At 53.8% G+C, this 21302-nt stretch overlaps 6 protein-coding genes across 6 annotated transcripts; 3 read left to right on the plus strand and 3 right to left on the minus strand.

Annotated features, from left to right (window-relative positions):
* Positions 1–532: 532 nt before the first annotated feature.
* On the plus strand, positions 533–4107 carry BO86DRAFT_412897 (exoribonuclease II; the record flags this gene model as incomplete). Its single annotated transcript, XM_025674695.1, has 4 exons — positions 533–773; positions 831–1213; positions 1282–3930; positions 4098–4107. Exons 1-4 carry the CDS (start codon positions 564–566, stop codon positions 4105–4107), a joined length of 3252 nt encoding a protein of 1083 aa, XP_025523607.1. The 5' UTR covers positions 533–563.
* Positions 4108–4165: 58 nt separating this feature from the next.
* BO86DRAFT_346729 (acyl-CoA synthetase) lies at positions 4166–6487 on the minus strand. The gene is made up of 5 exons (XM_025669255.1): positions 6075–6487; positions 5689–6002; positions 4697–5625; positions 4384–4616; positions 4166–4322 (listed from the first exon to the last, which is right to left on the minus strand). Exons 1-5 carry the CDS (start codon positions 6409–6411, stop codon positions 4282–4284), a joined length of 1854 nt encoding a protein of 617 aa, XP_025523608.1. The 5' UTR covers positions 6412–6487; the 3' UTR covers positions 4166–4281.
* Positions 6488–8462: 1975 nt separating this feature from the next.
* BO86DRAFT_273471 (BolA family protein) lies at positions 8463–9132 on the plus strand (the record flags this gene model as incomplete). Its single annotated transcript, XM_025667245.1, has 3 exons — positions 8463–8507; positions 8635–8741; positions 8964–9132. Coding segments are annotated over 3 exons (321 nt in total), but the record flags the coding sequence as incomplete, so codon positions are not given.
* Positions 9133–10029: 897 nt separating this feature from the next.
* On the minus strand, positions 10030–10951 carry BO86DRAFT_322535 (syntaxin; the record flags this gene model as incomplete). Its single annotated transcript, XM_025668392.1, has 3 exons — positions 10030–10091; positions 10149–10428; positions 10484–10951. 3 exons carry the CDS (start codon positions 10949–10951, stop codon positions 10030–10032), a joined length of 810 nt encoding a protein of 269 aa, XP_025523610.1.
* Positions 10952–14753: 3802 nt separating this feature from the next.
* BO86DRAFT_207433 (uncharacterized protein) lies at positions 14754–15092 on the plus strand. The gene has a single exon (XM_025666801.1). It carries the CDS (start codon positions 14803–14805, stop codon positions 14980–14982), a length of 180 nt encoding a protein of 59 aa, XP_025523611.1. The 5' UTR covers positions 14754–14802; the 3' UTR covers positions 14983–15092.
* A 923-nt stretch (positions 15093–16015) lies between these two features.
* BO86DRAFT_207467 (peptide MFS transporter) lies at positions 16016–18207 on the minus strand. The gene is made up of 2 exons (XM_025666802.1): positions 17774–18207; positions 16016–17718 (listed from the first exon to the last, which is right to left on the minus strand). The coding sequence occupies exons 1-2, from the start codon at positions 18045–18047 to the stop codon at positions 16337–16339; spliced, it is 1656 nt and encodes a 551-aa protein (XP_025523612.1). The 5' UTR covers positions 18048–18207; the 3' UTR covers positions 16016–16336.
* Positions 18208–21302: the final 3095 nt, after the last annotated feature.

Below are 21302 nucleotides of genomic sequence, written 5' to 3' on the forward strand. Positions count from 1 at the left end.
TCGTTGCACTCTTCGTGTCAAGACCGCCTTGGGATGCCAATCTATGGCATTGGTCTATGTTAGTCGACTCATGTTTCGCAAAGAGTGAGGCAGGCAAGACGAAAAGGTCTCTAGTAAATGAGATTATGGTAACTCAGGTCTTCGTATCCAACAGTCAACAATTTGGGCAAAGTATTCTTCGTTTCATCGAAGCAGGAGACTAGCATGCAATTGACTTCGACTGGCGTTCAAATCATACTGTATGTTATTTGGCACTGATAATGGGAATGTAGTAAGCATACAGAAGCAAGGCAAAGAGAGAGCTCGATCTCGAAGAAGATTATCAAAGAATAGATCCCACTCGACTTTTTCTGTCCTTTTGACAGATGACAGTATACTCACATGGATGTATTGGAAACAACTATAAACTAACTAATCATTGATGGCAAACAGTTTGACCGCCCAGGCGGTGAGTGGCAAATGCCGGCACTATCAGTGGATTTTTTGGCGTCGGGGATTTGCCGCCGTGCGCTCTTTCCCTCCTCCTGCCTCTCAGACCTACACCTGCTCTGCGATTGTTGGGCATGTATGATGGGTGCTCCAGAATGCCCTTGCTACTCTCCAAGGCGAGAGTCCCGCACAGAGTGGCTGGTGTGAATCGCTATGCCTCCAACCTGAAGCTTGTCCGGACCTGCGGGATCGCAGCATCGCGTGTCTCCCCGAGATCAAGTCTCAGCAATGCCACTAAAGATTATCTTCTCTCGCAACGGCGACAGTTCAGTATAGGATCTAAGGTAAAACATCCCTCTGAATGCCTTGTATTCTCCGGTGACTAACCATTGGTTGTATAGTGTCTCTCCGCTCAAGACAATGAACCGTCCAAGCCGACGCCTTCAAGCCAAGACGACGACCTGCTGCAATCGGCTACTTCACTCGAGAATCTTCGGCTGCGACTCGAATTCGAGAAGTACGGAAATGTTCGAGACTATCTGCAGAAATGGCAGGACAGCCAGGATAATTCGGCGGACCCTGTCCGAGGGCCTGGCACCGCGAACAAGATGCTCGCGACCGATGCCTGGAGGGGGAACATGCTGAACGACAACCGTGAAGCTATGGATGCAGGATTCGATGTCATGCGAGCGTCAGATGATGACGCGGAGCTCCTTAACAGAGACGATGAAGGCGCTGGCCTGAATCACTATCTGGAGCCAGGTGACCTTGTGGCCATGTCAGCGTAAGTGAGCTCCAAAGGCTCTTGAAATATGCAATAACCTTGCTGACGTCTCCCCTCCCACCGCACAGATCTGATGGGGTTCTTTCTTACGCAATCTACGTTCGCTCTATTGCCAAACAGCAGCAAGTTTACACGGACAAAGGTAAATGGCGCATCGCTTTCAAGAGGGACATTGAGTACGTTGTGAAGGGATTCGTGCCGCGGGAAACGGTGGCGCCCCTGCTGCCTCACTTCCCTGCAGGGCTTGCTGAGATGAGTAGTGAATTCCAGTCCGCCATCGAGGGCGGAGTTCCCAGGCATGCAGGAGCTCATCTCATGAAGAAGATTCAAGAGTTCGACTTGGGCGTGCGGGAAATCTACCGCAACAACGCGCTACGGTTGGACAATCTCCACGCTCTGGTGGCGGACGAAGAATCGAATCTGGTATATACCCTCGAGGAACTGGCCTGCAAGGCTCTGGAAATCGAAGAGGACCAGTTGGATGCAACGTTACTTTTCCTCATTCATCAGTGCGTCCACGAGAATTCGTTCCTGATCGACCATGACATGAGCTCTCTATTCGCCAACCGTTACCTAGTCAGACCTCTACGTGTTGCCAAGGTGATCAATACCGTCTGCACTTGGGTGCATGAGCACCAAGATTATATTGTCAACTCAGCCCGTGGCAAGGACACCCCCTATATCCGCAACCATCCTCTGCAGCAGTTTCTCCTAAAGGCCCAGCGTCTCATTCGGCAGAGTCGGACTGTGCGATCCCCAACCACCGTGTCATGCGTGGGCCCAAGCGCTGTACGAGTCGAGCCTAAAGAGAACGCTAGCCCTGCGATATACCGTGAGGTTCTCACTGAGCAGTTCAACGACGATGATCGTGCCATCATAGAATACTTGCAGCATTGGTGCCTGCCTCCTCGGCGAATGACGAGAGGTCATATGCGGTCCGCGGGGTCGCATATCATGCGCAGCACCGGCATGTACAGCGTGGTGGATTTGGGCCCCGAGACAGCCACGCTCTTCTTGCAGGAGCTGGGTGTATTCCACCCATGGGAGAACACACGTCTTCTCGATCATCGGCTTGCGCTTCCCGGGCACGGGATCTTTCCCGAACATGATAAGCTATGGGCTAAAGTAGCCGAAGAGGCCCAATTGCTCGCGGACAAGAGTCAACTCGAAGATTCCATGAAGGATTTGCGGGTTGATTGGGGTGATTTGAAAGTTTACTGTGTTGACGACACCAAGGCACAGGAGATTGACGACGGTGTCTCGCTCGAGCGCATCCCAGGATCAGACGACAATTTTTGGATTCATATCCATGTTGCAAACCCCACGGCATTCATGGGTCACGAATCGAGCATCATGAAGTGGGCCGCCTCTCAAGCCGAGAGTCTCTACGTCCCTGAGCGTACTTATCCCATGATTCCTGAGTCCGTGACGCAAAAGCACTTCAGTTTGGGCCCGGGCCGTCCCACGCTCACATTCAGCGCCAAGATGAATCTTCAGGGCGATGTTCTGGACACCAAGGTTGCAAATGGTACGGTTCGGAATGTGACATACATAACCCATGACCGACTACGCCGCGTCTTCAAGCCAGACACCGGAGCCACCGATAGCACCAGGGCCCTATCCGTGGGAGGAGAAGTTCCCGAGCGAATCGCCGGTCGTAGGGGTATCACAGAGACGCTTACTCCTGAAGACGAGGAAACCTTCCACATTCTCCGTCAATTGATGGCGGGCTGGCGTGAACATCGTCGTCAAAATGGAATGCTGGAATTCACCTACCCGCCCCGAGTTTCCGTTTCCATGTCCGTTGGCTCCGTTGCTCTGCCGCCCCGGAAGCTGGGAGCTACCGAAGGCCGGTATGTCCTGGGCGACCCGGTGATCAAACTCCGCCAACACGAAATCGACCTGCAGGAGGTCCGCGACGATACCACCGACAACTTGATCTCTCTCCTCATGAACCTGGGCTGCTGGGTTTCCGCCTCCTGGCTGTCGTCGCGCAACATCCCTGCCGTCTACGACGGCACCCAGTACCACCCGGAGTATCGCAAGGTCACGCGGGAGAACATGGAACGAATCACCGGCCAGGAATGGCTGAACATGGCCGCCCCCACGGGCGTCTCGCTCTCCCGCCCCATCCCGCACGTCTCGCTTGGCCTCGACGCGTACGTCAAGTCCACCAGCCCGCTCCGTCGCTACATCGACGTGGTGGCCCACTACCAGATCGAGGCGGCGCTGCGATTCGAGCACGCCCACAACCGTCGTTTCGACGCCGCCGCCGCATCCGAGCCCGAAGACCGCTCCGTCCTCCCCTTCTCCGCGGCCGATGTGGACCGTTGGCTCGCGCGGTCCCTGTCGTCGCGCCTTCGGCTGCGCGAGTGCGAGCGCGGCTCCAGGCAGTTCTGGGCGTGTCTGCTGTTCTTCCGCGCGTTCTACTTCGCCGAATGCCCGCTGCCGGCGACCTTCGAGTGCCAGATCAGCAAGCGCTTTGACCAGGCGGATATGACCGGCGCGGCCTACACCAATGGCTGGGCCGGCATCCTCTACGCCTTCGGCGTCCGGTGTCAGATCCTCGTACCCCCCCGCATGCCGGACGCGGACAAAGTGGATGTCATGAGTATGGTGGAGGCCAAGGTCACGCGTGTCGATATGGCTCGGATGCTAGTCGTCATGGAGGCGACCCGGTTCCTCCGTGGCTCGCCTGCGCAGTTGACTTTGGCGGCGTATAGACCTTCCATGGCTTAACCGAATGTGTGGGAGTGTGTACAGGGCAGTACAGTCTGGGTTCTGGGTGTATATTGTTCTATGCCGTTGTGCAACCATGTAACATACATAGTATATCATCTCTATCTCTTGTCTTAGCGAAGTCTGCACACCTGTCTTTTGAAAGTACTCTGTAGGTGTAGTTGCGTAGGAGACATCCAGAGGCTGGATGACATTCTATAGCAGTCGACCACTTAGAAACTCGATCCAGTGACATTCCTTGCATATTCAAGTATATTCAGACGTGAGCCTCACATATGGTCAGGGAGAATATACAGCAAAAGAAAAAAAACAATCCGATCTACCGCAACTCAAACACCAAACACCTCCTTGACGAGCGTCTTCTTATTGACTGCACCAGAATTAGCAACCGTCTAGAGAGACACGGAAACAGAGAGAACCGAAGATCATACCTTTGCCCATGGCATTCCGCGGAATCGGTCCACTCAGGACCTTCATCTCCTGCGGCAACTTATAATTCGCCAACCGATCCTTCAGGGCGCGCCGCATGTCCATGGCGCCCCAGGGCTTGCCGTTCCGGCCCCCCGCGTTCGCGGCCTCCGGGTTCAGCACCACCACGGCCGCGACCTTCTGGCCCCATTGTTCGGAGGGGAGACCCACGACCGCTGCTTCTGCGATTTGGGGACTGCGCGCGCAGATACGGGGTTAGCTGGGGGATGATGGAGGGTAAAGTCTCAAACCGGGTGAGTAGTGGGCAATACGTACAGCGAAAGCAACTCGCGCTCGACTTCCAGGGCGCTGACTTTCTCGCCGCCGGTCTTGATGATGTCGACGCTGCGGCGGCCCTGGATGAAGTACATGGGGCCGCGGGCCCAGTCGCCACTGGCGCCGGTGCCGGCGCCCTCGACGACGCGGCGGGTCGCGACATCGCCGGTCTTGAACCAGTTGTCGCCCTTGCCCTGTCCGTTTTCGGCTGCGACGAACGACTCGCGCGTGGCGGCGGGATTGGCCCAATACTCCTGGAAGATGGTGGGCCCGCGGAGCTGGATCTCGCCCTCGCGCTCGCGGCCGGTGCGCGGGTCGACTTCCTGCCCCGGGAGGATGACCGCGTCGGTGTCGGTGTCGACCAGCCGCGCCTCCACGGACGGCAGCGGCCAGCCGACGCTGCCGTCGACGCGGTCGCCGACGGCCAGCCCGCAGCTGATCGCCATCCCGACCTCGGTCATGCCGTAGCGCTCGAGCAGCACGTTGCCGTGGCTGAGGGCCTGCCACGCCTGCTTCGTGGGCGTCGGCAGCGCCGCGGACCCGGAGATGTTCAGGCGCAGGTGCGCGGGGCTGATGGCCGTGCGGGCGGCGGTCTGGATCTCCGGGGTCAGGGTGGGGAAGGACGCGAGCAGCCGGTTGTAGATGGTCGGGACGGCCGTCAGGAAGGTGATTTTGTTTCTGGTGGACGGCGACTGGGACTCCGGGAGGAACGGCGCGGCGAGGCGCTTCCACACTGCGTCCGTGTTGAATGGGAACATGAACTCGATGGACGAGCCGGCCAGCACCGGGGTCACGATCGCGTTGACCGTGCCGTGGATGTGGTGCAGGGGCAGGAGGTGCAGCAGCCGGTCCTGTGGGGTGTACTCCCACGCCTGCAGGAGCGACGCGGCTTGCGCCGTCAGCGCGGATTGCGGAATCAAGACGCCTTTCTGCGCGGGTGTCAGCACTGTCTCTTACTTTCTTCGGGAGGCGAAAAGGAAAGGATATGTTACCGGTCGATTCGTGGTCCCGGAGGTGTACAGCATCATTCCCCCGCGGGGTTGCTGTCCCGTGGGTTGATCATCCAAGGTCACCGACGAGGAGCCCAGACTCGTGGCCCCCACTTCGATCTTCTTCCTCACGTCAAGTAGGGGTGCTCGGTCCAGTCCGGCCTTCAGGACGTCGTGTGCCTTGTTGGCGTACTTCTCCGTGGCCAGCAGGACCTTGGCCTGGGAATTGTCCATGATGTACTTGAGCTCGCCGACCGGGAAAGCGGGGGAGAGGGGGAGGGCGATCGCGTCGCTGGCGAGGATCGAGAGAAGCGTCACTGCCATCGTCTGTCAGTTCAAGGCCCTACTCTCAAAGTATGCGGAGAGGAACAGGACAAGCCGAACAGTACCTACGTAGTCGTAGCTGTTCTCCGCCAGGAAAGCCACCCTCTCCCCGCACAAACTATCATGACGCCCTCCTCCCGACTGTATCAGTTTCTCCTTCGCCTGTAGGACGTCGGCGACCAGGTTGCCGTACGTGAAGGAGCGAGACGATGCGCTGTGGACGACCGCCAGGTTGGATTGGTCGTGGTTCTGGAGGGCGCGGAAGAGAGGCAGGTTCGGCAACGAGGCGAGCGATCGACGGTTTGCTGGTGTCAGGTACGCTCGAGAGCGAGCATGGCGGACCAGACGGGCAGAGGCGATTGAGCCCCGTGACAGGACTGATATCAATGGGCGGCCTGGCATAATGAAGCTCGGAAAAGCATGCGGTGCATGTTCAGCAGTCTGCTCTTGAGAAATCACGAACTGATGTCATTTTGAGAAGAGCTCCCGCGGAGGTTGGCGGAGAGTCGGCGGTTTCGGCGCAGCGATAAGGCCCTTGGCTCCGATTATCGGCTGTTCCCCATGTCTGGAGCTTCGTCCGGGGAAGAGATCACGTGAGTCGATCTGGAAGTATAAAACGGTCGAATCTTCCATGTATTGTAGATCATTGCGCGTCCCAAGCCTTCTACGAGGATCTACCAGGGAGAGAAGATACCCCTTGCTGGGTTATATTTATACCAAGCTCCAATCTATCAAGAGCAGGGGGGCAGGGGGAATATACTCTAGCGGTTGCCGTCTCACCTCGACATCAAGGTGCACTAAAGGATTCCTGAACACAGAACCACGCCGCTTTCCCCTGCACTTTTGGTCAGCGGATCGAGTCCGGGTCATTTCTTGGTCTTTTTTCTTTCTGTCTCTTCTTGAGACATCATTTGCAGGTAGGTCAAGTGGGCTGCGGTGAATGGAGGGCGAAGAATAGGGTGTTACGGGAAGGTGGATATTAAACCCACAAGATGAACCAAGAGTGCTTTCCTTGCTCGTGGTGATGGAGAAGTCGAGGGGAAAGTTGCCCTCCACTGGAAGAAGATTGATGAATCCGAAGAGAAGAGGCTGGAAGTGCGTCAGGATTACATACATCAATGCGGGTGGGTGGGCTCGCAGGTGTATGACACCAGAGCAAGAAATTTGAACACGGTCTTGGAGATATCACTACAGTTAAAATGCCACCCTACCTAGGGGTGTCGGTATCGTATCTTATCTCGAACGGTGGTTTCACCAACAGTAGTAGAGGCCGTCTGCCTTGCTGTAACAGAGGGCAACCAGGAGAATGAAGCCGAATTGAATTGCCTGCTGCACACTTCCGGAATCTTATATAAGGCTATACTTCATAGCTTGAGGCATGAGATGGGTGTGGCATTACATCCACCCAACCACAGTTTTGGCTCGCTGTCAGCGTGTCAGGTGAGATTGCATAAAAGCAAATGGTTCGCCACACCAGAGCTCATCAGCCTGATAAACAGGTTTGATCTTGGGGCATGCTGTACAGCAGCGTGCATCTTCTTAAGTGCTCACAGACACATTTCTCTCTATAGAACCGAAGGCCTTGCAATCATGACCGATGGCTATTTACAGCCTGACGCTGCATCACTGGCGTATTGCCAGCCTAGCCTGTCTGTAGCAGCAAATTCAGAAACGCCGATATACCTGCTAAATCCAGGCTTTGACGGCAAGTCTGGCCATGCTCGTTCTGGAATGCTTGCTGCCGGAAGGCTGGCGGTGCGAGTGTGCTCGATGCATGACTGTCAACGAGGTTAGCAGCGCATCTGATAGTCAACGGTGTAGTGGAGATAGTCAACGAAAACAGGATACGAAAGACAAACAGTGTAGACCACCGTTCCACTGTAGGACTTCATTGCCTTGGGATCTGGAGCCTAACAAATCTCAGTGACGCAGTCTTCACCATTTGCTTTGTTAAGTCAATTTAAATCAGTCGATGTGGTTGATTCGACCATTGACTTGTTATAGATCTGGTACGACGCAGAGTGCTGCAGGTGTACAATAATATAAAGTCCGCGGAGGCACTGCAGCACCCCACTAATCCCCAAAGGGCCATCCATCGGCCCGCAGTGCCAGGTGCCCCAGCCAATCGCCGCCATCGGATTCTCAGCGACCTGGATGAGATGGATTAACTCCCATCCCGCTCCAATTAAACCCTCCGCTCGACACAACAACCTCCTCATAACGTTAGATATCTACAACATCCACTCCGCCCTCTCATCCGATCAACCCTCCCTATCTGAAGCAATCCGAATCCCCCGGCTTACCACAACCGCACCCTCACCACCTCCCCATCCAACAGAACAATAAACCAATCAATGCTTCAAGTTCTCCGTACCACCCGCCTCCCAGGCCTCCTCCTCCGATCTACCAGCAGCAACCGGCACTTATTCTCCACCAGCACCTCCAAAATGACCACCACCACCACCACCACCCCAGTCGAAGACCTCATCCGCGAAAAGGTGCGCGCAATCACCCGGCCCCCCAAACTCCCACCCACCTCCAATCCCAATCCCACCCTCAACTCCCAAACCCAAACCCCAAACCCCAAACCCCATAAAAACCAACCAACTAACCCATCCCACCCAGCTAACAACAACCTTCACGCCCACGACCCTCCTCATCCGCAACGACTCGCACAAACACGCCCACCACGCGCCCATGCGCGACTCCACCTCCAAGGAAACCCATTTCCAGTGCGTCCGACCCCATCCCCCCATAACCCATCCCCCGGGCCCAACCTAGCCCAGCCCAACCCAACCCAATCCAATCCAATCCAAACACCGTTCCGTTCCGGGGGAGAACCCCCGGACCCCCCTTCTTTTCAACGTTCTGGTCCCCCTCGGGACTTCGAACAGCGCCCAGATCCCAGTCCCCAACTTCCCAAGACCCGAGACTGATGTGAACGTCAATACCAGCGTAACGATCACCTCCTCGGCCTTCGCCGCGAAACCCCAGCCCGCGCGACACCGGATGGTCTATAGTCTCCTTAAGGAGGAGATGAGTCGCGAGGGCGGGATCCATGCGCTGCAGTTGCGGACGAAGACGCCGGAGGAGGAGGGGCGGGAGCGGGAGCGGGAGCGGGAGAGGGCGGCGGCGCAGGCGCAATAAACCTTTCCTAGCAACGTTTGTCTATAAACATACATAATTGGGAGTTCATCCTTAAGGTAGGTAGGTTGGGGGGGTGAGACAATACATAATTGTATGCCCCGCATTCGGATACATATATGCATACAACAATTACTCGATCCGGAGACGCGGAAATCTACGAATCGACAACGACCACATAGCTCATCAAAGGAAAGCATCATTATTATTAGAGTAGTCGATTATTACGTAAAAAAGGACTGGGACAGTGGTGGTGCTGGCGGTGGTTTCTAGCGCCCAACGAACCAAAGGCACACTCACACGCACACAACACACAAGAACAAGAACAACGACTCTATTATATACACTGCGATTAGCCATCCTGCGCGGATCCCCTAGCACCCTGTCGGGATCATCACGGCCGCATAACGCCCTCCCCTTCAAAGACGCATAAGCAATACCAGCCATACAAGCAGGAAATGAAGAAGCAGGGCGCGAGAGGGAAGAAGCGAAGGGGCCGAACGGAGCATAGGGGATCGGAGAGCGCAGTGACAGGCGTGCTTTTTCAACCAGAGAATCAGAAGCGGCGAAGAGAAAAAAAGAAGAACAGGGTGGTATTCCAACAGAAGAACAAGTAAAAAAAAAAAAAAAAAGACTCAAAACTGGAAATAGCAATCGGCCCCGTGGCTGTCCAATTGTCCGCCGTAGGCGCAAAAGCACAAACCTGGACTAGGACAAGGGGCGCAATCAATGGATTCGTTACAGCCTGGCGTAAAAAGTGCGCCAACGGGATCGGTCATAGGGATCTAAGGATCGACGTGGATAACCGCATCGATCCGACCCAAGTCGGCTGGTTCGAACACGGCCATCTGATGTTAACTTGGAACGGAGCCGGCCTCATTTCTTGTTGGCTTCGGTGACACCAACGGCTACACCAACGACGATGGCGATGATGAGGACTGGAAACATGTCAGTTGCGTACAGAGCAATGATTTCGGTGACGGGAAGCTACTTACTGACGACCAGCAGGGCGTACCACTTCCACTTTCTTGCCCGGCGAGCGCTGGCAATGGCTTCCGTGATCTGCGTGTTGGCATTGGCGACGTTTCCAGCAACGTTCTCGGCGTCTTGGCTGATCTGCTCCACAGCAGGCTCCTGCATGTGGACCAGCTCCGCGACCTCCTGGTACAATCGGCCCAGCTCGATCATATCCTGCTCAATCTTGCGGATAGCGGCCGAACGCTCCAAGGCAGCCTGTCTGGCGTCGTTGGCCTGTCTAGTACGGCTACCAGTAACCTACAGCACCTATTAGCAAGTCACTCAAGGCAATCGCAGACCGGGCCCATCATACCTGGAAGCTCTGCTCCTGGCCCATCAGCACACTGTCCACACCCTGCTCGATCTCCTCGGGAGTCGCCTCGGGGTTCGCGATCTCATAACGTCTGCGAACCTGCTCTCTCAGACGCTTCTGGAAGTCGGACTGGCATCGCTGGTACTGTTCAATCTCGCGACGGAGGTTGCGGCTGGTGACGTCGACCTGCGTCTGGACACGGTTGTCTCCGGAGCCCGGAGTCTGCTTGATCTTTTTCAACAGATCACGGAGGTAGCGGAAGCCGTTGTTGATCTCGTCCTCGATGTAATCAAGAGTCTGGCGGGCGACCTGGTCCTCCTTTCCGGTGCTGGAGTCGAGCATGGCGTTCTGGGCAGCGGCCAGCTGGCCCTCGCGCTTGGCCTTCAGGTCCGCGATCCCATCGTTGATCTCCCTGCACTTGTTCAACAGCGTGGTGGCGTCGGCCGGCTGTTCCGCGATCGCATTCATTTCTGATGGGGCGGAGAGCTTGCGTTAGGAGACTGGTTGTTTCGCATGACGGGTCCGAGCTGCGGCGCGCTTACCGTAGGTGCCGTTACCCTGGCCCTGCTCGACGGCATTGGCCTGGTCATAGGGGTTCTGGTTGTAGCCCTGCTCGCCATAGGGGTTGTACTGGCCGTAGCCACCCTGATTACCTCCGTACTTTGTGGTTCACAGGTCAGCAATGAAAATCGAGGTGCGCATGAGCTCAGGAGTCAGGGGAGGGGTAGCAGCGGCGGTCGCGGGAGGTCGTGACCATGCTCTAAAAGGAGACATACACTCATTGTGATATGATGTCAAAGCTGTGACTAATTCGAGATGGAAGTTTCGTAGTGATAGCGTTACTAGGGGTTGTGTTGCGGAAGAGTCAAGTCGCAGGCTCGAAGGGTGTAATTCGCGAAGCGATTGGAGCTCGGGTCGTACGGGAAACGACGACGGTAGATAGGATAAGGTGAGTCCGTTCCGACAGGGAGGAGGGGTCGAGACGAAGGAGGGCGTGTAGGAGGGACGAAGGTGGGGTGAAGTGAGGAAGAGAGATCGAGGATGGAGGTTGGAAAAGGAATAGGCAGTAGTTTTTGAGTTGAGTTGAGTTGAGGTAAGAATTGAAGGGCAAAAAGAAAGAGTGACGGGTGAGACACACACGGCGGCGGCTGCTGAGCCACGGGCGCGGAGGCGGTTGAAGGAATGACTGCTGGTAAGGATTGGAGGGCTTGGAGGGCTTGGATGGAACTAGCTGGCTGGATGGCTCTGGCCCGCAGACGGCAATTCAATTCCTCTCAACAAAAACAGCTATAACAGAAATGAAAATGAAGGTATAGAAAAAAAGAACAGTTAAAGGAATGACTGGAGAGTTAGGTGGTTAGCAGAAAAAGGTTGTGTTACAAACAGCAGTTTCCTCCTCTTTTTCTTTAGGTCGGTCACAGACTCTCAGGTAAGTCAGGGGGTGAAATCTGCGCGCGCACAGCAATTTTTCGCCCAATGTATAATTAGTAGGAGGGGGGGGGGCTTCCAAGCTACTGCACAGACCAGTGGACGATCCTCGAGTCCCCTTTTTTGCTCTCCAAGAAGCAGGAGGGTAATCAAAACGACAATCTAAGTTGAGGACTGGTGAAACAAGGGACGGACTGAGCTGCGATGGGGCTAAACGGCGGGTTTGAAGTGCAACAACCGGTGAGGTCGATAGATCTGATCTATGGACTGATCGTTGTATACTCCGTAGTCCCGTAGTCCTCTGCGACATAAGTTTCTTTGCTCATCTGCAGATAGAGGTTTTACAATGCTGTACTTTGTCAACCCGTGCAGCTCCAATCCAGATGTGGATGTGCTGCACTCAATCTCCGGGCGCCAAAGTGGGAGATGAAGGCGCTCTCTCCAAGTCTCGCGACCAATCGAGCCCTTGAACCAATTACTGCAACAAACAGCCCTATGCTTGAGTAAAATGTCCCAGCAGTCCAGCATTGCGCAGTCTCTCTACACACTACACACAGCATACTCAAGGTTCCCCGTACAGCAGAAGAGGGGCAGGAACATTCTGCACGTCATTGACATGACACCCAACTCGATTCTGCTACTAGAAGAGCTTGAACGGTCCTCCCCACTCTTGGCTGGCCCGAACAGTCAATTGGAAACTACCGTATCAATTGATTGATTAACCCAGTTCCTCAACAGACTGTGACCAACCCTGGCAGACCGCTGCTCTGCGAAAACATTCCCACAGCCAACAGGTGTCTCGAAAGAGAATATGAAGTGAACCATCCTGTTAAGTTTCACCCATCCTCCCACACTGCAGCATTGTGTCGCTTGAACGAGATACGAGTCAAGCTCGCCTCAGAAACAGTTTCTTGCGTTATCTCCGCCACCATCAGTATGGGTACATTTCCACCAGGCAACGAGAACGTTGCAGGCAGCTCCACAATCCCCGGAGACCCTGGGCCTGTTGTGGCCACTACCACTGGCCTGGTTTGTCCGCACGTCAGAGATGGTCACCTATAATTAGCAACCGATTCCCAACGTGCAGCCAATCTCGTAGACTGGAGAACGAGTTCGCTATTGTGTGGTGGGCACTGCCCCGTTGTACTGGACACCACTGACAACTGGACACGCCAACGCCACACCTGATTCGAAGGGACTTCTCGGTGGCTTGGCAATCGTTGTGGCTAACTCGCTGTGTATACTATACCTATACAATAGTCTATCTGTCAACTGTCATCCTTTAAAGAAAGCACATTGACATCGGCAAGTATCTTCGTAAATCAAGCTTGGCCAACTGTGACTTGCGGTTCAGTAACAAGTCCCCTCTCTGCTCAAAAGGTATAGCAACCGGTGGGAAACAAATCCCACGGCCAGAGACATACTTGTTGGCCATATGACAATCTGTACCGAGATCTCCCTCATGGCAACAGAACCCAGGAAATACTACTACACTGCTTCCAACAGCACAATCCACACCATCATCTGTCCTTCCCGAGAAAAGGAGTTCAATATGCAGAGCCTGCAAGCATAGCCACCTTGCATCTCGAATCTATACATCTGCATGCAAGGATCCACCATATGCACGACGGGAAATGAGATCTCGAAGCTCTGGTTCTCACGAGAAAGCCACGCCACCAGGATTCCAGACTCGATCCGTTCAGTCGCCGAACTATGGCATCCCTGGGGGATAGACCCTGCAATGCTCGGAATCACTTTCGACTTCCCATCTCCCACATCGAGATTCACCCACTCATTCGTCTATAACCTCTGACTGAAATCGTGGCCGCTGCCAGCCAAACCCGGGGAAGTAGACATAAATGGAACGTGCGTTTTTAATGGACTCTAGGTCCCTTGCCTGGAGGCTGATCTTGTAGAATTGACTTCCACACGAGACTCATCGTGTCATTCACCAAGAAACCCATGTGAAGCGCACTTTATTCTTTCAGGCATCCTATGGAGCACGTGTCTCCAACAATCCCTGAACACGCAAACAAGCCGCCGGTAAGGATTTCAAGCCAACCTACAACATTCAAAAAGCTGCCCATACCTGCAAAAAGACCTATGGCCCCCCATTTGGACAATTGCATCCCACGCAACGAAACCTCGAATATAAGGCACAAAGCTCAAGCGCATAAGAACCATAACAAATGGCTCCGGTTGTCATCTGGACTCTTATATTAAATGATGGAAAGCGTAGTCCAAGCTCTCGAGGGGCCTGGGTTACCGGTGACTGCCTCCGGTCAGATCATTGCAGATGTCGTGTTTCTTCGAGGATTACTAGGTAGTTCTTGCACTGTACTGCATCGAGCAAGCAATATTCCAAGCAAGTACCTCTCCTCCAGGCACATCGACTAGCGAATATGCCCCCTTTGATCCGATGCCCGCTACAACGACTTAGACCTCGTAAGCACCAGACAATTCAGTATACAGCCCTACAATAGTTTCATCAAGTATGTACAACACAAACATCAATGTTCTGTGTATCTTCAACTTCAACCAGCTGTTTGTATGCATCGATTATACCCCGACAAACCAGCAGCCACCAATGACCCTTGCCCAGAACCCAGAACCTCAGAATTGACAGCGAAGCTCCCGCAACCAAGATACACCCGTGCTATTGACACTCCATCGATATCCTGGTAACTCCGAATAGGCCAGACAGGTACAGTACAAGCCAGACAACCAACAAGAAGTATAATTACCCCCAGTAAGCGAGGGTGGAGGTAAGAGTCCGTCCTAAAAAAGACTTTCCAGGCCGAGCACAGCAGCACGTTCCACTGACCTACAACCAAATACACCAGCTAGACTACATCTACCCACGACACTGCAAATGCACGCCATCTCCAAGCATGGAGATAGACCGAACTCAGCCAACAGCCGCCTCCGCGGTACAGTTGACTCATACTCATACTCATACTCATACTCATGCATGCACGAGGTCCCGCGAACCCACAAATCCCAGGTACGGTACCAGAGCAGTGCACCCACATCCTCATCCACATCCACATGGTTTGTTTTCGGAACATTAACATCCTCGTGGTGCGTGTCAACGGTAATCCACAAGCGAAAAGTCCGGACCAATCTAATCCAGTGCAATGCAATTCAAAGCCAGCAAAACCCAGAACCAGTCCATACTGTAGATACATAGTAAAATCCGGTAGACTAGACCAGACCACAGCTTCTAGTTTCCAGCTTCTAGAAACCCCCCCACCAACCAGAAGAACCAGAAGCAAAAGAACAAACGAACCATGGTTTCAATGATTCCAATCTCTAACGCCCAGCCAGCCTTGCAGTTTGCATCCAGCAGCTTCCTTCCACTCCGGCGGGGGTCGGATTTGCTTACTAGGCCGTCTACCATCTCAGTTTCCGCCCACCAGCGGAAAGAGCCACCAACAAGGGGAAAAAAAAAAAAAAAGAAAAAAAAAAAAGACCCGGAACACTTTACTCCAGCCCGGAGAATCCCGAAATTCTACCATCCAACCCACACAGCATTGGGAAATCTTCACCATCGCCTGCACTGGAAACAACACATAATCCCTACCCTATCCACCACCAATCTCCATTGTCAAGAACACAATCATTTCAATCAATCGATAGACGAATTTGAATCTCCATGGTAGGTCTAAGTCTTAGTCAACCTACCACAGCCAAGAGCAAGAGCACGAGCAAGAGCCGCATCACACTGCCGGGGCACATTCAAATCGTACTCGAGGAGTCTCCGCCGTAAATAAAACCATTACCTAACCATGAGCAATGCTTATTATGCAATAAGTGACCACCGCCAAGACCTCATCTCATGATAAGACATGGGCTCCACTTCACTTTGCATCTGCAATTCTGCATCCATCAGGTGGTGCAGTGTTGGGTTGGGCCGGCGGAGCCAGTCAGAGTTCACTGCTCACGCTTCCGAAAGCGGATAAGCGGGAAAACACCAAATGCCAAGAGATGCTAAGACAAACTACTGCAGGGACGGGGCCGGAATGGAAGCAACAGAATAAAAAAAAAAAAAGAGGGCCCCATCCGGATAGAGCGGCCACTGGGGTCATTCTGGTCGCACACTGACGCTATTGAGGCAAAACGGCACAAAAGAGAAGAGGACCGAACTGTTGGAGTATGTGAAATAAGAATTCTGTAGATGCTAACTAGAATCTATACTATGTAGTAAAATGTAATAAAAACGTCAATCCGTACACCCTGCATATATACACACATGGGGTCGTCATACTGCATCGGCTCATCAAAGGGCTGGGACGCGAGCCTGCGCGAGATGGTCAAGTATATCACGTTTCAAAAAATCAAAACGCCATCCACGAACATCGCAAAGCTAAACACGAGAATTATAATACATTAGAATGGGGAGTGGCGGGGATTCCGATCGGGAATCTAGTTGTGCTCATCCTTCTTCTGCTCCTGCTCGATGGGAGCAGGAATCTCCGGATCTTCCGCGTCCAGGGCGTTCATCTCGTCCTCCTGGTCGTTCAGGTGGTGGTAAACCATCCAGAAGATGATACCGGCAATGAAGGAGGCGCAGGCCAGACCGACGAACATCCACATGATGGCAGGGTCGAACGCGGCGGGGGTCAGAGCCTCGGCAATAGCGGAACCGAACGCGTTGGTAAGCAGGTACATGGACTGCACGAACGACTTCATGGACGGAGGCGCCTTGGTGTAGGCGTACTCCAGACCGGACACCGAGGCGAAAATCTCAGAAACACCGATGAAGACGTAGGCAGGAGTCTGAATCGCAATGTGGACGTGGTTGCCAGTGGCCGCACCATCAACGATGGAGGCATCACAGAGGGGCTTGCCATAGCAAGGTCCTGCAGAGTAGATCAAGTGCTGGACAATGGCCGCGTACATCATAGCCAGGGAGGCGATGACGAATCCGACGGAGATACGGGTGATGGGGCGGAACTGGATGCGCATGCGGCGAAGCAGAGGGTAAACCAGAGTCTCCAAGACCGGGATGAAGACAATGACAGAGATGGGATCGAAGTTCTGCATCAAGTCGTTGGGGATACCGTGGCTCTCCATCTCACCGGCCTGGGTGACGAAGTTGCTGGAGAACTGGCCGTAGACAACCCAGTAGACGGGGTAGAAGGCGAACACACGGCAGGCGACCAGGGCGCGTTTCAGCTCATCAATGAAGTGATCATCCCAGGGCAGGTTAGGGCGGTTGCCTCCATTGGTGGCTTGCCAGCTAGGCTTGGCTGCGTCCATGTTGCGGTTGACGATCATGATTCCCACAGCCTTGAAGGCATCCGTGATGATGGAACCCTGAGGAGGACGGACGACGTAGAACTTGCGACCAAAGATAAGGACACCAGTACCGACGGCAAACATGCACAAGCAGAGCAGGTAGCCAGACCAGAAGCCGATGTACTTCTCCATGTAAGGCGTGGCGATCAGGGACAGGGAACCGATGTTGATGCAGGCGTAGAAGATCATGTAAATGCGCTGGATGGTCAAGGCGGGATCGATAATGACCCGCTCACCCTTGGGGGTCGTCTTGATTGCCATCTTCTTCCGCTTGTATTGGTCGGCAATCAGAGGAGCAACGTTGCTCTTGATACCGCCGGTTCCCAGACCAATGATCAAGATGGAAACAATGAAGCCGCCAACACCCGCTCCATGGGAGAGAGCAGTGGGGATAGACGTGCAAACCAAGATAAGGAGACCGACCAGGTAGATGATACAGAAAACCACGATCGTCTTGTACTTGCCCAAGTATTGATCGGCAACAATAGCACCAAGGATGGGAGTAACTAGGGACCGAGGTCAGCAAGAGAAATGAGAACGGACTGAACCAGAATGACTGACCATAACACCAGAACTGGAAGAAAGTTGTCAGACCAGTGGCACCACGTTGGCCCATGCCAAGGGCACCACGACCTTGACTGCCATCGAGAGGGCGTTGAATATAGTTTTGGAACATGCCGGACATTCCGTAGTAGGTGAAACGCTCGCAAAGCTCGACAATGGCGACGAGCCAAGCAGAGACGGGCAGATGTTCGGCGACATGACGGAGGGTTCGGATCTCTTCCTGGTTGGGTTCCTCACCATCAGGAGTGACGTCGAGAGCCTTCTCCGTCATGTAGGCCTTCTCGTTCGAGGTGACCTCGGTGATAGTGCCATGGCCCTGTTGGAACGGCCTGGAGCATGAGATGTTAGTCTCGAGACGACAGGGCAATGCGTGATGACTCAGCAGACTCTGCACTACATGGCAGGCGCACAGAGACACGAGGCAAGAATAAGAAAGAAAAGGATCACATACTGAGCGATATCAGCCTCGCGATCTCCGGAAGACATGGTGGCAGAGACCAGGCAAGGGAATTGATCCGACAGGAACGGTCGAAGTAGGGAAGATTTCCTCAGAAAAGAACACAGGAAGATCAGTGTTGAGGGAAACGGCCCTCACCTTATATCTCCCTCGACGGTTCGACGATATAGGAACAGTAACCGAAGCGGACCCATCTTGTCCCCGAACCAATGGCCGCTAGATAGAGGAGGGACCCCATCGAAGGGTGGAAAGGAAGGCAAATGGCGACGGCCGAGGCAGGGGAGATGCCGATGTAACCCCAGGCTGAAAGCAAAATGTTGATATGACAAGCAGCACCAAGCATGACCTGAGACAAGTGGAAAAGATGTTGATTGGCTGGCTGAAGGGAGCAAAACCCGGCTGCAGTTTGGAACGCCAAGAAGGTCGGGCCCTGCCGGTGAGTGCGGAATGTTTTTTTCTTTCCTCCATCGAAACAAATTTCCACTTTTCCCTCGTGGCGAAAAACAGTTCCTCACGGTTTTTCCACCCCTCGCTTCCAGTCCTCCCCTCGCCCACTCGAGATCATTGCCTGTTTGAGCTCTGTCTTGCATATCACCCATTTTTTTTCATGGTTATGCGCCACCACCCCTGGCTGGCCTTTCGAGTTGGCAGAGAACCATAATGTCCGATGAACTGACTGACTGCATGGCCAGCTAGCTAGCCTAATCAGGTCCCGGAAATTCGTTTCGTACAGAAAAGTGATCCAATCTTTCGTGCCGTCGGTTGGACCACCGCAAGCGGAACATGTTAGGTAACATAAACACTTTTAGCTGTAGGCTAGCAGATAAGCATGGCGTGTCTTATTCGTGACTCAAACGGAGTTGGAAGGAAACTCCGCCGTGTTTCTCAAAGGGCGCAGAGGGCGCGCGCGCTGGCTGTGGCCACTGGCCACCTATCGTGCGTTGGAAATCTTGTTCCCCCGCCTGTCCATGCGAGGATCAGCACTCAGCATGATTGCAACGTCGGGCTTCCCCGCGTGTGGTGTGCGAGCAAATGAGTCAATAGCTTGTGATCTATCATCAGTGCATCACAAATCACATCAAGTCATTCGATAGGAGCAATGCAATCGCCCTTCCAAGATATCCCTTGTGTTTCTGTAACAAGCAATGCTTGTCTCGGCCCACGGCTGTGCTTATTTCTGCTGCCTTCTCTGCCTTTTCGTCTTCCTCAGGCCGTAATCGGAGAGTTCGCAATGCCATTGAACCCATTTTGCGTAGATTAGGCGATGTTCTCGAAGGGGCCGGCGAGTGGAACAGAGTTATCGTCTATGGGGGAGCCGACGGGGGAGCCGAGGCGTCGGCAAATCCCCAGCTTAGCTTTTCCTTAAGATATGGGGATGGAGTCGGAGAAACATTGCTCGTCTGATGAGTTCTGATCGGATCATTGCTGTACAGGGACTGGGCGTTGTTAACGACGATCGAAGGCTTCCTCATTGGGGTATGGTTCCATTCTGGTCGGCTCCAGCCGCCAGGGCAAAACCTGGAGAGAGACATCTGTCCATCGTAAGACACTTTTCTTCCTTGTCCTATTCGTCTGGTCCAGAGATATATGAGGTCAGTGAGGTGTCACGGATGCTCTGGGGTGGTGAGGGGAAGGAATGCTGTTTGGAAAGCGTGCCTTGAGAGCGTGCGTGGGGTGGGGTAGTTGTTTGTTGAGGTTAAGTACCTGTTCAAGGTCCGACTTCGCCCTCGGAAAGCCTTGAGCCACCAACTGGTTTGGTCATGGTCAACACACCCTCCTGGCCATGAATCTCACCGCTCGACTCATGACTCAAAACACTTGCTGACCTGGAGAGATAGCAGTTCATATATCAGAAGGCGCAAAACCTCGAAGGGCGTGGTTGCCTCGTCTTAGTCCTCTCATTCGGCCGTTGGCGCGCTAGACTCCAAGGCAGAAAGGGCTCCGATCTTCCTCCGATGCTCCTACGGATGGCGTGCTAAGCACGACCGGGCCAATCAAGCCGACCCTTTTTATGACTCGCGACGGCGACATTCCGTGAGAAAGTTGCCAAGCGGAGAGTGACTCAATCAGCGACAAGCATTTAACGTGTATACCATAGGCGGAGGCCTCTTGGCTGGACTGGGCGGCGGCCGTGATCGGCTGGATTGCCCGTGCTGATGATCTGCACGGTTGCTATTCTGGAACTGTTCCCAGCTCAAGCCGTTGCGCTGCACCTTTGCGAGTTACTCGAAAGGGGATCACAGGCGACTGGGTTCGCAGGACGGTGTGGATCGGACTTCTTAGCCGGACTTAGGCGTGTTCGTATGAGGGGATCAAACTCTGATAAGGTCAGAGCAGGCTAAACTCAGCTCGCCATTATAAAACTCAAGGCGCATAAACTGCAAGGTGCAATGTCAGCTTTCATGTGCAGTGAAAAAAGGCTTCTTACCAAGCATTATCTGTGACCTTCCAAGCCTTTTAAAGTAGACGATCATATCTTGTCACGGATCCACAATTCCGCGCAGGGGTGGGTAAATGGTCAACCGTCGGGCATTAATTCGCTCGGAATCTGCGGAAGCGCGCATGTTTTTGACCCAGTGCGCGTTTTTATCAGAGGAAAATCTGGAAAAGTAGGCAGCAGAGCTTCGGGATGATGATGTGGGTGGCTGTTCTCGCTGCACGGCGTCGAGATCCAATCTCGGAAGGCACCGTCTCAACTCGAAGTGACTATGGGCAGTGTGGTGATTGTTCTTCTAGTCGACAACAAAATAGCAGCATAGGCAGGGGTTTGAGACCGATCAAGCCCGCCGCATGAAGTTGCCGATTGCTATCTAGCTTCCAGCTGTTGCTTATGTTCCACGAAGGAGATGATCCACCAAAGTCCCTCCAGATGCCTCCATCCATTGAATGCGGCTTAATTCCCCTCTTTCTGCTTAGTCTGCTCATGACTGTCATACCAGAACTAGCCAAAGAGCACAGACTTAATATGATATGTCATCGGGACCTTCGGTTCATGGGTTCATGAAGGGCGGTATAGATCCTTGGGCAGTTTCACCTATAATGATCCCTTTTGCAACCAGAATAGCAAGA

This window comes from Aspergillus japonicus (assembly GCF_003184785.1).
Source record: "Aspergillus japonicus CBS 114.51 unplaced genomic scaffold BO86scaffold_69, whole genome shotgun sequence".
NCBI lineage: Eukaryota > Fungi > Ascomycota > Eurotiomycetes > Eurotiales > Aspergillaceae > Aspergillus > Aspergillus japonicus.

Bases quoted from the DNA above. Each gene is read 5' to 3' on its own strand.
- BO86DRAFT_346729 (XM_025669255.1), bottom strand. From the start codon at position 6,411: ATGCCAGGCCGCCCATTGATATCAGTCCTGTCACGGGGCTCAATCGCC. The intron at 6,003-6,074 runs GTACTGTTCGGC...AGACGATGGCAG, and splicing joins GAACAGCTACGACTACGTAG to TGACGCTTCTCTCGATCCTC. The intron at 4,617-4,696 runs GTACGTATTGCC...CTGCGCGCGCAG, and splicing joins GAGCGCGAGTTGCTTTCGCT to TCCCCAAATCGCAGAAGCAG.
- BO86DRAFT_207433 (XM_025666801.1), top strand. From the start codon at position 14,803: ATGGAGATAGACCGAACTCAGCCAACAGCCGCCTCCGCGGTACAGTTG.
- BO86DRAFT_207467 (XM_025666802.1), bottom strand. From the start codon at position 18,047: ATGACGGAGAAGGCTCTCGACGTCACTCCTGATGGTGAGGAACCCAAC. The intron at 17,719-17,773 runs GTCAGTCATTCT...CTCGGTCCCTAG, and splicing joins CTTCCAGTTCTGGTGTTATG to TTACTCCCATCCTTGGTGCT.